This window comes from Marmota flaviventris, chromosome 2 (genome assembly GCF_047511675.1).
Source record: "Marmota flaviventris isolate mMarFla1 chromosome 2, mMarFla1.hap1, whole genome shotgun sequence".
NCBI classification, from domain to species: Eukaryota; Metazoa; Chordata; class Mammalia; order Rodentia; family Sciuridae; genus Marmota; species Marmota flaviventris.
In genome coordinates this window covers 137241013-137255646 of record NC_092499.1, presented here as the reverse complement: position 1 = coordinate 137255646, position 14634 = coordinate 137241013, and the positions used below count along the sequence as shown (strand labels likewise).

Sequence of the window (14634 nt, the reverse complement as noted above, 5' to 3'; positions counted from 1 at the left end):
TGGTGGTGAAGAAATGTCTGTGAAAATAATAATAAAAGCTTACCATCCTGAAACTTGAGAATAATCATGTGATATTAGGACCTGTTCTGAATAAAAACAATGAAGCTTCAATGCAAGATTCAAAAGAAAAAATGAATAAATTGAGAGTAATGCTGCATTTAATTCACTTCTAATTACAAATCCAACAGGGACTTTTGATACCTTTATAAATTATATAAGAATGTGTATAGATGAACAAATGGTTATAAATACCAGGGAATATGTTAATAAAAAACTGTATCCAAGAGGAATAAATTATTTTGCTAGGTATGTGAACCTATATTTACAATAATAAATAAAACAAGGTGAAATTAGTGTAGAAAGAAAAACATAACTCAGTAGAACAAAGCTAAGAGTAAAAACTTAATCAGACTATATATTCAAAGTCTATCAAGCACTGTTTGGGGAATGATTACACATTCTGGGCTCATCCCATTCTACTCTGGGGAAACCACAGTGAATAAGTCATGTTTTCATCTGGCTAATATTCTGGGTATGGAACAGGAGGCAAAGAAATCAGATCTTTTCTATTTGTCAAAAGTACTTTGAGGGGTGCTGTGATTGTAGTTCAGTGGTAGAACGCTTGCCTAGCATGTGTGAGGCCCTGGGTTCAATCCCCAGCAACACATAAAACTAAATAAACAAAATAAAGGTACTGTGTCCATCTACAACTAATTTAAAAAAAAAAAAAAGGTACTTTGAAAGACAGGTGTGGTGGCGCACACCTTTAATCCCAGTGACTCAGGAGGTAAGACAAGGACCAAAAGTTCAAAGCCAGCTTTAGCAACTTAGCAAGGCCCTAAGCAACTCAGAGAGACCCCATCTCAAAATAAAATATAAAAAGGACTGGAGACATGGCTCAGTGATTAAGAGTCTCTGGGTTCAATCCCTGATATAAAAAAAAAAAAAAAAAAAAAAAAGTCTTTAAAGAAAGTAAATAGAATGTGTGGAATGGGAGTTACACTTTGAGACAGAGTGCCAAAAATTCACTATAAGGATTAACGTTAGTACTGGGCCATGATAAATAAAAAGCAGTCATTCAAAGAGCAATAATTAAAGAACCTAGACAAAAGCATGCTAGTGGACAGAAAGAATATGAAGGCCCTGAGGCAAAAAATTTCTTGAGTTTGAAGAAGAGCATGAGGCTAGAGTATGGGAATGGACAAAATGTATATGGTGAGGTCAGAAAGACAAAGGAGCCAGACCACATCAGGCTTTACAGGCTATGATAGAGAATCTGGATTTCACTATAAACTTTAATAAATTATATATTAAAGTTTCTTCAACAAGGGGAGATAAAAATGGATTATTTACATTTACCATAACAGTTCAAAAAAATCAATTTGAAAAAAAAAATTTTAAATAAGTTTGCATATTTCGTGGATGGCTAGAGATTAAACTGAGAGCCTCATGCACACTCTATCACTAAGCTAAGTTAGTGTTAAACCGAAATGCAAAAAGAATTACTTTTTTTTTTTTTTAAGAGAGAGAGAGAGAATTTTTAATATTTATTTTTTTAGTTTTTGGCGGACACAACATCTTTGTTTGTATGTGGTGCTGAGGATCAAACCCGGGCCGCACGCATGCCAGGCGAGCACGCTACCGCTTGAGCCACATCCCCAGCCCAAGAATTACTTTTTCATTGATTATAAGGCAAACCACTGTTTTATGTGTTAACAGAAAAAATGCTGTCAATTATAGTCATTAGATGTCATCTACAGTAATACACAGCCTGATTTTAGAGTTATTGAAGTGTGTGATAAATGTTCATTCCTAGAATAAATGAAATACAATATTACAAACCAGGATCTAGACTTCAGTGGACGAGTGGTTCAATTATATCACAGAAGGCTGACATGAAAAGAACAATGTAAGAGTACACACTGAAAAATTAAGCATGGGGCTAGGATTGTGGCTCAGTGGTAGAGCGCTCGTCTAGCACGGTGGGACCCGGGTTCAATCCTCAACACCACATAAAAATAAAGGCATTGTGTTGTATCCATCTACACCTAAAAAATAAATATTAAAAAAACCAAACAAACAAACAAAAAAAAACTAAGCATGACTAATAAAAATTCAACTATTTGTGAGGTATGCCTATCTCTGAGTAGACATTTAAAAAGACATACTTCTGTGTTGGAGCTAAGACAGAACACAAACTTATATAGTGCTGGAGGTATTACAAATTAATAGTCTTTCTGAATAGCTATCTAGCAATATGTATTATAACTAGAAATATTAATTCTCTTTGATTCTGATATTCTGCTCTTACGAGGTGTGAATAGGAACAATAACATGCATAAAGAATTAGAGAAATATTAATTTAAAGAAATAGTAAAATGGAATCAATCAAGCCAAGCATGGTAGTCCATGCTTGTAATCGCAGCTATTTGGGAGGCTGAGGCAGAAAGATTGCATGACATAGGCCAGTCTGAGTAACTCAGCAAGATCCTGTCTTAATAGAACATTTTTTAAAAATGTTATTTTTTAAAAAAACATGCTAAAAAGCATTCAGTGGTAAGAGTGCTTGCTTAATATATATGAGGCCCTGGGTTCCATTCCTAACTCTGAAAAAAATTTAAAAAAAAAGTAAACTGCAAAGTATGTAGTGCTTGTTTCCCTAAGCATTCTGCTGACTGGTTCAGTTGAGAACATTCATTTTATCCCTACCACAATGTTCTGCTTTGACCTACTCTTAAAATACAGAGGTAAGTCATGACAAACTCAGAAGCAGAAAATGTGAAGTCCATGTTTCTGCTGAACACCAGAACCTGTAGTAGGCAGTAGGTTTTCCTGGGCTCACTTACATGATCTTGCCCTCTGACTTTTCCCAAAGAAGCTCTATAAACTGTCAAAGGACACTGAAGCCAAATTGGAACACAGCCATGATCTTGTGAAAGCAATTGCTCTTTTCTTATACAGCTAAGTCTGTGCTTGACATCTGGTTTTGCCAGACCAAGCAAAATATCACTTAGGGATATTCATCACATCATAAAACCATAAAAAGAAGCAAAAGAATGATCATCAACTCAGGTATATGAGGAGGTAAGCACAGTGGTACACTCCTGTAATCTCAGCTACTCAGAAAACTGAGTCAGGAAGATGGCAAGTTTGAAGCCAGCCTGAGCAACCAAGCAAGACCCTGTCTAAAAATTAAAAGGGCTGGAGGTGTAGCTCAACAGTAGAGCACCCCTGGATTCAATCCCAAGACTGCGAAACAAGCAAGCAAACAAACAACAAATAAAATAGAATTTGAGGAGGAATCCAAACAGGGAAGGGAATTAGACTGAGTAGGGGTACACAGGAGATTTCAAGGTACTAGTAATATTCTACATAGACAGGTATACAGATGTATATTTTCTTAGCATTCTTTAAACTATACAACTGTACAGGTATATCTTTACTTTTCTACATATATATCTCACAATAAAATTAATTTAAGAATAACAATCTTACTAGGATTCTGATTGGGTTTTCACAAATTTATAATCCGGAAACACTGACATTTTAAAGCTTTCTCAACAGGAAAGGAATGTAATTATTTTCATTTACTTTGTTCTTTTTTCATATTTTTAGCTGAGTTTTAAGTCTTCTTCATTTACATCTTACACGTTTTCTACATTTCAAACTTATCCAACTTTTTGCAATTGTGAATAAGCTGCTTTAATATTACGTTTTCAAATTTACTACTAAGGGAAAACTACTAATTTCTGTAAGTTAAACTTGCATCCTGCAATCTTACTGAACTCTATTAGTGGTTCTAATTGTTTCCAGTTGATTTGGATTGTCTAGGTAATTAATTCACCTCCAACTCTTACATATTCTAAAGCCTAATAATAAAGCCTATCCCCCATTACCATCCTTTTTTTCTCAAAATATTCTTTTGCATTTCTTGGTCACTCATTTTCCTTAATAAGGTTTCCCTTTACTGGGTTAAGACCTTCTGATGGAACAATTCTTGATTTCCCATCTGATATACTGATTAGTACCTCTGAGACTACTGTCATCAGTAGTAGTCTAAATGCTGAAATACTATTGTAATAAAATTTCTTTGCAAATTTTCTCCATTTTCATAGAAATAGGAAATTCAATCTTGATGGATTTATCTCATATTCTGCCATTTTGCTCATATCATTCATTATGTTCTTCTGTTTTTTCTAGTTGATTTCTTTTTATCAGGGGTGTGTGTGTGTGTGTATGTGTGTGTGTGTGTGTGTGTGAGAGAGAGAGAGAGAGAGAGAGAGAGAGAGAGAGGGTCTCCCTGTGTTGCCCAGGCCAGTCTCAAACCATCCCCCCCATTTAGCCTTCCAAGTAGCTGGGGCTATTGGTGCACACAACCATGCCCAGCTTTCTATTTCTTTTATCATTTGTTTTTGTAAAATTGGAGTAAATGTATGAGATACCCTTGTTTTCATAAATACCTATAGATGTTCCCTGATATAACACAGGCTCTGGCTCTTAGTTTTAAACTAAAATTGGTTGCATTTATAAAGTAAACCAGGTTACTGGGAGAGAGGGGAAGGAGGATATTTTTCACTGTATACTTATATGTACCTTTGGAATTCTGAAACATATAAACGTATTATTTCTTAAAAAAATAAAGTTTATACCAATTAAATACATATATACTTTTTAATCAAATAAAAATGCTTCTTATTCCAATTTTAGAATATGACTTAGGAATAGAATCTGTATAATCACTTCTCAGCATCTCCCGACACATGTATATTAGCTTCTCTAATAGTCTCTTTAAGAATTTTTCTTTATTAAATTGCTTTGTATTCTTAGGATAAATATAATTTTGTTGTTACCAGAGATTGAACCCAGGAATGCTCGACCACTGAGTCACATCCCCTTTTAATTTTGAGACAGGGTCTCACAAAGTTGCTTAGGGCCTCGATAAGTGGCTGAGGCCGGTTTGGAACTTCTCCTGCCTCAGCCTTCTGAGCCTCTGGGATTACAGGCATGTGGCACCACACCTAGCTAGGATAAATATAATTTTGACCATCAATACAGGTTGAGGGGCTGGGGATGTGGCTCAAGTGGTAGTGCGCTTGCCTGGCATGCGTGCGGCCCGGGTTCGATCCTCAGCACCACATACAAACAAAGATGTTGTGTCTGCCGAAAACTAAAAAAATAAATAATATTAAAAAAAAAAAAAAAAACAGGTTGAGTAATCATTATATAAAATGCCCAGATCCAGAAGTGCTTCAAATTTTAGAATTTTTTCAGATTTAAGAATGTTTGCGGGGCTGGGATTGTGGCTCAGCAGTAGAGCGCTTGCCTAGCACAGGCGGGACCCGGGTTCAATCCTCAGCACCACATAAAAATAATGGCATTGTGTTGTATCCATCTACACCTAAAAAAATAAATATTAAAAAAAAAAAAAGTCCTACAGAATTAGGACTTTAAAAAAAAAAGAATGTTTGCATAAACATACTGAGATATCTTGGGAATGGGACCCAAGTCTAGACAAAATTCATTTGCATTTCATATATACCTCATACATGTACCACTGAAGTAACTATATAATACTTTTAGCAGACCTGCATTTTGACTGTGACCCATCATATGAGATCAAGTATAGAATTTTCTACTTGTGCTCAAAAATTGTGGATTGTGGAGCATATCAGATTTTAGGTTTTGGATCAGGATGCTCAATCTATATTCTTCTAATATTCCTGATAGAGAAGGAATTTTAGGGTTAGAAAAGAGTATCTGGTATCTTTGTAAATCAGAAAAACCTACACACACAGAACAGTCAAAATGCAAACAAAAACATTTAAAGCCAATAAAGCTTAAATGATTTGTTGAAGGACGAGAAACCAAGACTTACAACCCCTTGGCTCAATATTTGGCTTAAGTTTTTTTTTTTAACTAATTTTGTACCAATACCAATATGTAATATTTGAAAACATTTTCCTTTTATAGTAAGGTTTCTGAATGATAAACAATTTACTCCATAAAAGCAGTATGGGTTTGTTGCTGTTCTAGGTTTAAAAACCTCTAGAGTCAGTTCTTTCTTCTTCTTCTTTTTTTCTTTTTTAAACATTTCTTATTTCATCCTAATATAGAATTATTCCAGGTACCTTTGTATTGACCTCATTTGGGCATTTATTTTTTTGTTTCAGCTATTTCAAATATATTAATGACATAATTATGTGTCAGCCTCTAAAAATGTTTTATCATTCTGATTTTCAGATTCCTTATATCATAAATTATCAATTAAGTCAACTATTTACTGATTTTTACTGTTTTTCAAAGGTTAAACCTCTTAGTTTCTATTTACACCTTAATGATTTGATCATCCTAAATCCAATGCACACTAAATACTTAACAAATGTCCATTAAATTATAAAACTACACTTCTCTCTTTTTTCCTTTCTTTGGTGCTAGGGATGGAATCCAGGATATTGCACATATTACCTATCATAGGCTACACCCCCAACCCCATGTTTCAGTTTCTAAGAAGGCAATGAAATCAATCTTCAAGTAATTTCTAATTTTCAAAAAGCGCAACAAAAATGATTTTTACTTAGTCAAGACTCCATAGACTAAAGTGTCAAGTTTCTTGCTTTAGGCTACCACTGTAGGTGAAAATAAAAAGCATAAATGTTAGCTGGGCATGGGGGTGCATACCTATAACCCCAGCAACTCAAGAGGTTGTGGTAGGAAGATCCCGAGTTCAAGGCCAGCCTCAGCAACTTGGCAAGACTCTATGTCACAAAATAAAAAAGGCTAGGGATGTAAGCATCCCTGGGTTCAAACGCTAGTATCAAGAGAAAAAAAAGGGGGAGGCACGTTAATTTGATAGATGAAAGAAAATTTAAAACATGAAGACCAAGTGCAGTATAAAGGCTGGGTTGAAACAAATAAAACCCAAAGCTGTCTTTTAGGGTTGCTACTGAGCTTTCCCACAGCACCATCTAGTGGACATCCAGCAACTTTTACCACTATCAATAAGGAGAATGACAAAAGGAACTACAGATTGGACTTTTCAAAAATACCCGCAATCTCTGAAAAATTGCTGCATCATTAGCTGACTACACATACCTGAATGAGGTCCAAGATCCCAAGTTCACTCTCTGATGAATCCACACAAAATACAAAGTAGAGGGTAGCATAGTGCCGGTAAATCAATTTGTAGTCAGCACCACCAATCAAACTGTGGAAGATGGGAAACATTTAAACGTCTTTATTTTAAACTCTGCCAAGGAATGAGAAAGGGCCCAATCAAAAAGGGAAAGCTAAATGCTAGAAGCAGACCATTTCTACCATGTAAATGGCAACCAAGTTTGGTAGAGATACCTAAAGCCACCTTAACTCACCTTTTTTCCTGCCAATCCTCCTAGGCACCAAATATCTACCTGTGTAATACATGAAGCACAATAATGCAACTGCTTCACAAACAGAACTGGGCTCTTGAGTAAATCATGTTCAAGTTGCATCAAGTACACACATACTAGAGTATGACAGAAGCAGCAATAATGATGAAGGCCACCCAAAAGTGGTGATATGGAGAGAAAAGTGAAGCTGACAGTTTACCTTCCACCCTCCAAGAAGTTACAGATGTTGTCATCCCTCTTGAGGACTAGATGGAAAGTCTCTCGAACAATCTGCTGTTGAATTTCTTCTGGCTATGGACAAAACAACAACAATAACAAGGTAAATCAGAGGACAAATTTTAAAAACTACATCCCATCATTGAGGATGGCCAGGGAAAACAAGTGCTTCAAAATTGGGAACAACATTTAGTACTAGTTTCCCAAAAAGATAAAAACAATGGGTAGTGAAAAAACAGTGACTATAGAAAAACAGAATTTGCTATAGGAATTAAGACAGGGTATATGTACTAGGTATCTTGGTCACTAACTATCTTATAAGTAAGCTGCAGGGCTGCAGACATAGCTCAGTGGTAAAATGCTTGCTTAGCAATATAAAGAGCCTTAAGTCTGATCCCAGCACAGCTTTATAAATAAAAACTCATGCAAAGAATAATCAAAATCCTGATCCTAAAGTATTTTGTCTTCAACTGGAAAACATCTATGACAAGTAAATAACAAACCTCGATGGTTCTAACACTCCATGAAGATCAAGATGTAATCATTTACATGTTTTAAGAAACTAAATTTGCCCTCGTTTGTAGTGGTTACACAGGTACTACATATAAAATCGATGTTACCAGTGGGGTAAAGCAGTGAATGCCTGTAATCCCAGGCACTTGGGAGGCTGGCAGGAGAATTACAAGTCTAAGGCCAGTCTGGGCAACTCAGCAAAACCCTGTCTCAAAATAAAAGTTTTAAATGAGCTTGAGGTGTAGCTCAGTGGTAAGAGTGCTACTGGGTTCGATTCCCAGTACTGCTAAGGAAAAAAAAAAAAGAAAGAAAGAAAGAAAGCTGTTATCAACAAAGTTATTGAAAAAGTTCTTTGCACAGTTGAGAATTTAGAACAGTTGAACAGAGCTACAAATAATTTTTTTGCACTTACCATTCAATTACTACACACTTGATAACTCACATTTTACTTCCACTTCTACATATGTGTTTCACAATATTACTAGTACGGTAACATAAAAAAAGGATAATAGGAGGGAGAAGCCGGTCAATTAGACAGAAAGTAATGAAAAGCTCTAGTCCCAAGTTCTCAAATCTACTAATGTGCAAGCAATCAGCTAGGACTACTGTATAGATGCAGATTCTGATTTACAAGGTTTAGGTTAGGTGCTGAGACTGCAGTTCTAACAAGCTCCCAGGTGATGTCAATGCTGCTGAATTGGGGACTCTGAGTAAGTAGCAAAGCATTTTTTTTTTAAATTTTTAAATAAAAAGAAAAAAAATCTTCAGATTGAACCTGCCCCAAGAGTCAGATAATATGATCAAGTAAATTTTAAAAAGTTATTAAGTAGAAAAAGAAAACAGGGAAAATGTCATTATGAGGAAATTACTTTGACTCAATGTGGGTATAGAGTGGCTCAGTATTTACTGAATAGATTAATACAAACTTGCTAATCACTGGTCACTGCTAATTAGAGTAAATCAATCACTATTATCCTGGTTTCTACCTAAAGAACACACAAAGCTCACAGATGCTAGAATGTTGTAAAAGATTAACTCTGTGTGCTCAGAAATACAAAACATGCCAAACATCAGCATTTTTTGAAACGGACAAAAACATCTTTTAAACTAAAGCCTTTCATCTGACTCTAAGGGGAAGTGGCAGCAGTGAGAAGGTGTATGAAAGAATGAGACCAACTAATTTCTAGTTCAACAAAAAGGCAAACTACCAATTGCCTCCATGCTTCAGTTATTTTTAACAACCCCTCATATCTTTTTAGGACTCTGCAGTTTTCAAGGGACTTTCACTCATTAACTCATGAGTTCTTATAAAAATCCTATGATATCCAAAGACATAGAAATGGCCAATAAGCACAAGAAAAGATGCTCAACATCATTAGTCATTATGGAAATAGAAATGAAAATCACTTTATACCCACTAAAACGACTTTACTTAAAAAGGCAAACAACAGGTTTTTGTGAGGATGTGGAGAAAAAAGGAATCCTAATACACTGCTTATGGAAATGTAAAATGGTTCTTCCACTTGTAAAACTGTTTGGCAGTTTCTGAAAAAAATACACTACAGAGTTACCACATGATCCAGCAATTCTACTTGTGGCTGTGTAGCCAAGAGGAATGAAAATATATGTCCATGCAAAAACTTATTCGTGAATGTTGATAGCAGCATCATTCACAAGAGCAAAGAGTAGAAACATCAACTGATGGACAAAATATATTATCCATACAATGGAACATTATGATAATAAAAAGGAATGAAACACTGATACATGCGTGCTACAACATAGAACACTGAGAACATTTTACTAAATGAAAGACTACACATTGTTATGGATCCATTTATATGCAATGTCCAGAATGGGCAAATCAAGAGAGACAAAAAGTATGTAAAAGGTTGCCTAGGGCTGGGAGTGTTGAAGGAGAAATAGGGAATCACTGTTAATGGATAGGAGTTGCTTTGGTGGGCGAGATGATAAAAATGTTCTAAACTTGACTGTGAAGGATGTTATTGTACACTTTAAATAGGTGAACTGTATGTTATGGTGACTTACCTCTCTCTCTAACACACACACACACACACACACACACACACACGGGCTTCTCTCAAATATAAATTGAAAAGTTATACTGGATGCTCATAATTTTTTTTTACCTCAATGTAATCTACTCAATAAAATGTAACCTAGCTTTTAAAATTTTTTTTAAAAAAAAAGTAAATTATTTTTTCATTTCTATTTGACAAAAGAGAAAATAAAAGTCTGAAATCGGTTTATTAACTTGCCAGTAAACACAAGAATAGAAAAGGTGGAGCTGAGGCCTGAATGTAAGTTTTGGGTTTCAGTCTCCCTGTTATATAACAATTTTGAAACCTAGCCGCGAAGAAATAAAATGTTGAGGGTCAGGACAGCAAATAACGATATTTCTGTTTTTCCAGAGGAACATTTTTGGAAAATTCAAAGGAAATGCTTATTGAGTCTTCACGTGGCAGCATGTATAATTCCTCATCATTTTTCCATTTTCAAAGTGATTTTCTTCAATCCTACTGAGTAAAAGGTAGTAGTCCCTAGGCAGCCCCAGCTACCACCAGGGGGAAAAAAATTCCAAGAAAGAATTTTTCCAGATCCCCTGAAAAACAAAAACTGTAAGAAGCCGAATGTCTATTTTCTCGAGAATCGTCGGTCAACAACCAAAAAGATTAAAGAAAGTGACTTAAACCATTTAAGCTCTCAATGAGACACACTCCCCACCGTCTCTTATACCTGGTGCTGAGACGCAAATGTCAGAAAATATGGAGTCTAGAAAGGGTTCAGAAAAGAGCGGGGGCAGCGGGACTGGAAACCAAAGGACTGACACCCCCCCAGTTCAGGGAAAGAGGCTAAGTAGCGTGAGGGTCGTGCACAGTGCAGTAGCCCGAGGGGGTCAGCAGGCAGTGCGGGGAGAAGGCTAGTGGCCTAGGGGGAGGTCAGAGCGCGCGGGCGTTCAGAAGGGGCGTGGCGAACCGGGCGGCACTCACGAAACGCTGGTAGAAGCGAACCAGCCGAGGCTTCCCGTGATTGTTGAAAACCAGAATCGCCTGAATCATCTTTGCCAGGGACGCTTCCCTCGGAATCTGCTGCTACCAGAAAGCGCCTCCTTCCGCCACAATACAGGCACTTCCGGCTGGTGCCTTGCTAAGAGCCGCTCCCGGAAACTCAGCTCCAGCGCCCAGGAGCCCGGCTATCCAAGGGTCCCGCCTCTCTGGGGAGGGCAAGTGTGGGCGCCTAGGACCGGCGTCTCCCTGGCCTGCATCAGTTGGCCAGTCGGAGCCTGACCGGAACCGGATTCCGGATCTGTGCACCCCCAGCAGACTCCAGAATCCCGGCGCACAGCAGAGCACTTCGGAAAAGCTGATCCAGAAGCAGCCGCTCCTGCCGTGGAGAAGAGACAGTGGAACCTTGCCTTTCTCACCATCTGCACCAAACACGCATTCCTGCCCTCCCCATAACGCTCGCAGAGTGCTCTCGGAGTGGAGAGCCGCTGAGTGTAGCCATTCTTCGGTTCATTTTTATTTTTCAGTATTACAGACAGACAATGCTGCAGTGATTTATATAAATGTCTCATCGTGCAAATAGGCTGCTTCTCCACGGTAGATGGTGCTCTTTAATTTAATTTAATTTAATGCAATTCTATGTAAAAGGTACCGGAGATCACAAATTGATAATGTTCTTGTTTTCTCTTTTAATGACCTAATATGGATGAGATGGAGCATGTCCTTACACTGCAGGTGACTGCATATCTATTCTGCTGCAAACAGGGGAACCATTTCATTTGATGTGAATCAAAAGACTTTATGTATTATATATAACATTATATTCCAGTTACAGAATTTATAATAAAATGTGGATGTGTAAAAAGATTTAGACTTGAGAAGGTTACGTGTCAGCAGTGTTATTACAGGGGAAAATGGGAGGCAAGCTATTCCAAAATGAAAAGTTGGTTAAATGCATTGTTCTACATGCATGAGAAATTCTAATGGTTTTTATGAATGATTTATGATACAGTAAAATGTTCATGATCTATTAAGTGAAAAGATTACAAGAATATGTACAGGACAATTCACTTTGCACAAGACAAAGTAAATACACTAAAATATGAATAATAATTGTATCTGGTGGAATGGCAGCGTCAGCGGGTTTTTTTGTTCAGCGCAGGCCCTGGAACCATACTGTCCTGATTCAAATTATGGCTCTGGCACCTTGGGTAAGTGTCCTCATTTGTAGAACAGGCATAATATCAAGTTTCCTTACCTGGAATACTGGGAAATGATTCTACTCACCCCAGACACAAAAGGAATTAATATTTGTTAGTATTTGGAAGAGAGTATTTGGAACATAATTGAGTACTAGATAAGTGATTTTAAAACATCTTTGGGTGATCAGATTGTGGATTTTTTTTCTAATAAATATATATTACTTTTGTAGTCAAGAGTTTTTTTTAATAAATAAAAATCCAGAAGGTAATTCCATTGAAACTTAACAAAATGTTTTAAGTGATGAGGAGGAATATCCAAGAAAACTCTAAAACAGAATTAAGAGGAACAAGCTCTACCAACTACTAAATCCTACTAGAATGGTTTAACTTGTAATTAAAGGGAGACTTATTGAAATATAATAGATAATTTAGATATAATATAATTTTAATCAATGATAAAAACAAATTGTAAACAAAAAAAAATTGTAATTTGACATTGTTAAGAAATTTAGTAAATACTGTTAAGGTAACCGATTAGCAATTTGAAAATAAGCAGTTTCCTCACTTTCAGTTTGGGTATATACTGGTGTTGAACCCAGGTACACTTAACCACTGAACTTTTTTTTATTATTATTATTGTTTTATTTTAAGACATCCCCAATGCTTTTTTATTATTATTATTGTTTTATTTTAAGACAGGCTGGCCTGGAACTTGGAATACCTCCTGAATAGCTAGGATTACAGGCTTGCACCACAATGCCTGGCCACTGAATATCTAATATCTGAAAAGAGACTGTATTAGCTTAGAAGCAATTTTTTAAAAAATCACAAAATGTCAACAACTGTATGTATATAAAGATTATAATTTTGCATGAAGAGGGAATTTTTGAAAGTGGAAAAATAGTTGTTGAAATATGGCAAATGATCATATTTAAAATACAGTAGATAAATGAGTAAAGAAACTGAGTAACAAAAGAGGAAATAGATACAGGAGATAAAAAAATGCTTAAGCTCACTATAAATGGGGAAAAAGACAAATTAAAATATATTAAAGTGTATTTTCACCTTATCAAATATCATCTTAAAAAATGTTTTGTATCCAATTCTGGCAAAAAAAAAAAAAAAAGCATGAAAATGGTTCTCTCCTACATTGCTAGTGAAATTACAGTTTAGAACAATGCTTTGGGGAAGCAATTTGGCAAGATAACAAGAATTTTACAAAAGATTCTGAGATTCCCAGTAATGTGACTCCTGGGAATCTGTTCCTAAATAACAAAAAAAAAAAAAAAACAAGAGTATGGCGGGGGAGAAGAGGGTTGAGGGCATAGCCTTTTCAACATTTTTTGTTGGCTAAATAGAGATAGACTTAAATACCCCAAAATTGGACCATGATAGAACTATTCAACAGTCATCAATGTTATAAGTGATGGTTATAAAGACTATGTAGCAGTATGAAAAGTGATTATGTAACATTAATGGGAAAAGTAATATCAGATTTTATGTGTAGACATATTAAAAAACAAAATACTAAAAAAAATTTATAAACATGAATGAATAAAATTCTGGGTTTTGTTTTGTTTTGTTTACCCCTTATCCAAGGGTGCTAGGATGAACCCAGGGTCCCCACACAGTTGCTGAGGCATAGCAGCTTTCATTCTCCTGCCCTAGTTTTGGGGAAGAGGATTTTGCCTCAGTTTCCCTACCCTCTGAGCCTGGAACCTGGTTTTTCCTCCTCCCCTACACTCCCTAGACACAGGCTGGGCTTCTGCAGAACCTTCGTATCACAATACAATTTACCCGGACACTGGACATCATTCTTGGGCCCATCCTCTCCCCATGTCCTATTGATTCTGCCCCTGAATGCCCCTGGAACCATTTTCTTCTGCCCACCCAATTAGTGCTATAGACCCCAAATTGTCAGCCTCACACCTAGACAATTGTGAGGGTCTCCTATGAACTCATTACTGCCAGTTTCTCTGCAGCCAAATGAGCTTTGAAACACCTGAAGATGAGACCATACCTGATCTCCATCTCAAGAGTCTTAGTTCAAATATACCTCCCACACCCCCAACTCCCACCCTCTGAGCTCTGGCAAAAATGGTCTTTCCCTTCCTCAGTCCCCTCCAAGACCCTGAATCCTGATTGTTGCTTCAGGACTTCCAGTAGTTAATATGGTCTTTGAAACCTGACACAAAAGGCCTCCTTGTTTGCAGTGGTGGCCTGCTTGTGAGTTTACCATCAACCACAGTGCTTTGGATAGCAGGGTACCTGCACTGGGTGTTTCTACCCTCA

General features: G+C 36.6%; 1 protein-coding gene and 1 non-coding gene across 3 annotated transcripts in view; one reads left to right on the top strand and one right to left on the bottom strand.

Annotated features, from left to right (window-relative positions):
- Positions 1–11276, bottom strand: part of Ap3s2 (adaptor related protein complex 3 subunit sigma 2) — a 48818-nt gene extending 37542 nt beyond the window's left edge. For both annotated transcript variants that reach the window (XM_027920347.2, XM_027920355.2), the window contains exons 1-3: positions 11126–11276; positions 7585–7676; positions 7093–7204 (exon numbers count right to left, since the gene is read on the bottom strand). In XM_027920347.2, coding sequence (XP_027776148.1) covers positions 7093–7204; positions 7585–7676; positions 11126–11194 — 273 coding nt within the window. In that variant the 5' untranslated portion in view covers positions 11195–11276. The remainder of the gene's footprint in view (positions 1–7092; positions 7205–7584; positions 7677–11125) is intronic.
- Trnaa-agc (transfer RNA alanine (anticodon AGC)) lies at positions 596–668 on the top strand. Its single transcript has one exon. It is a non-coding gene; the product is annotated as a tRNA-Ala (tRNA).
- Positions 11277–14634: the final 3358 nt, after the last annotated feature.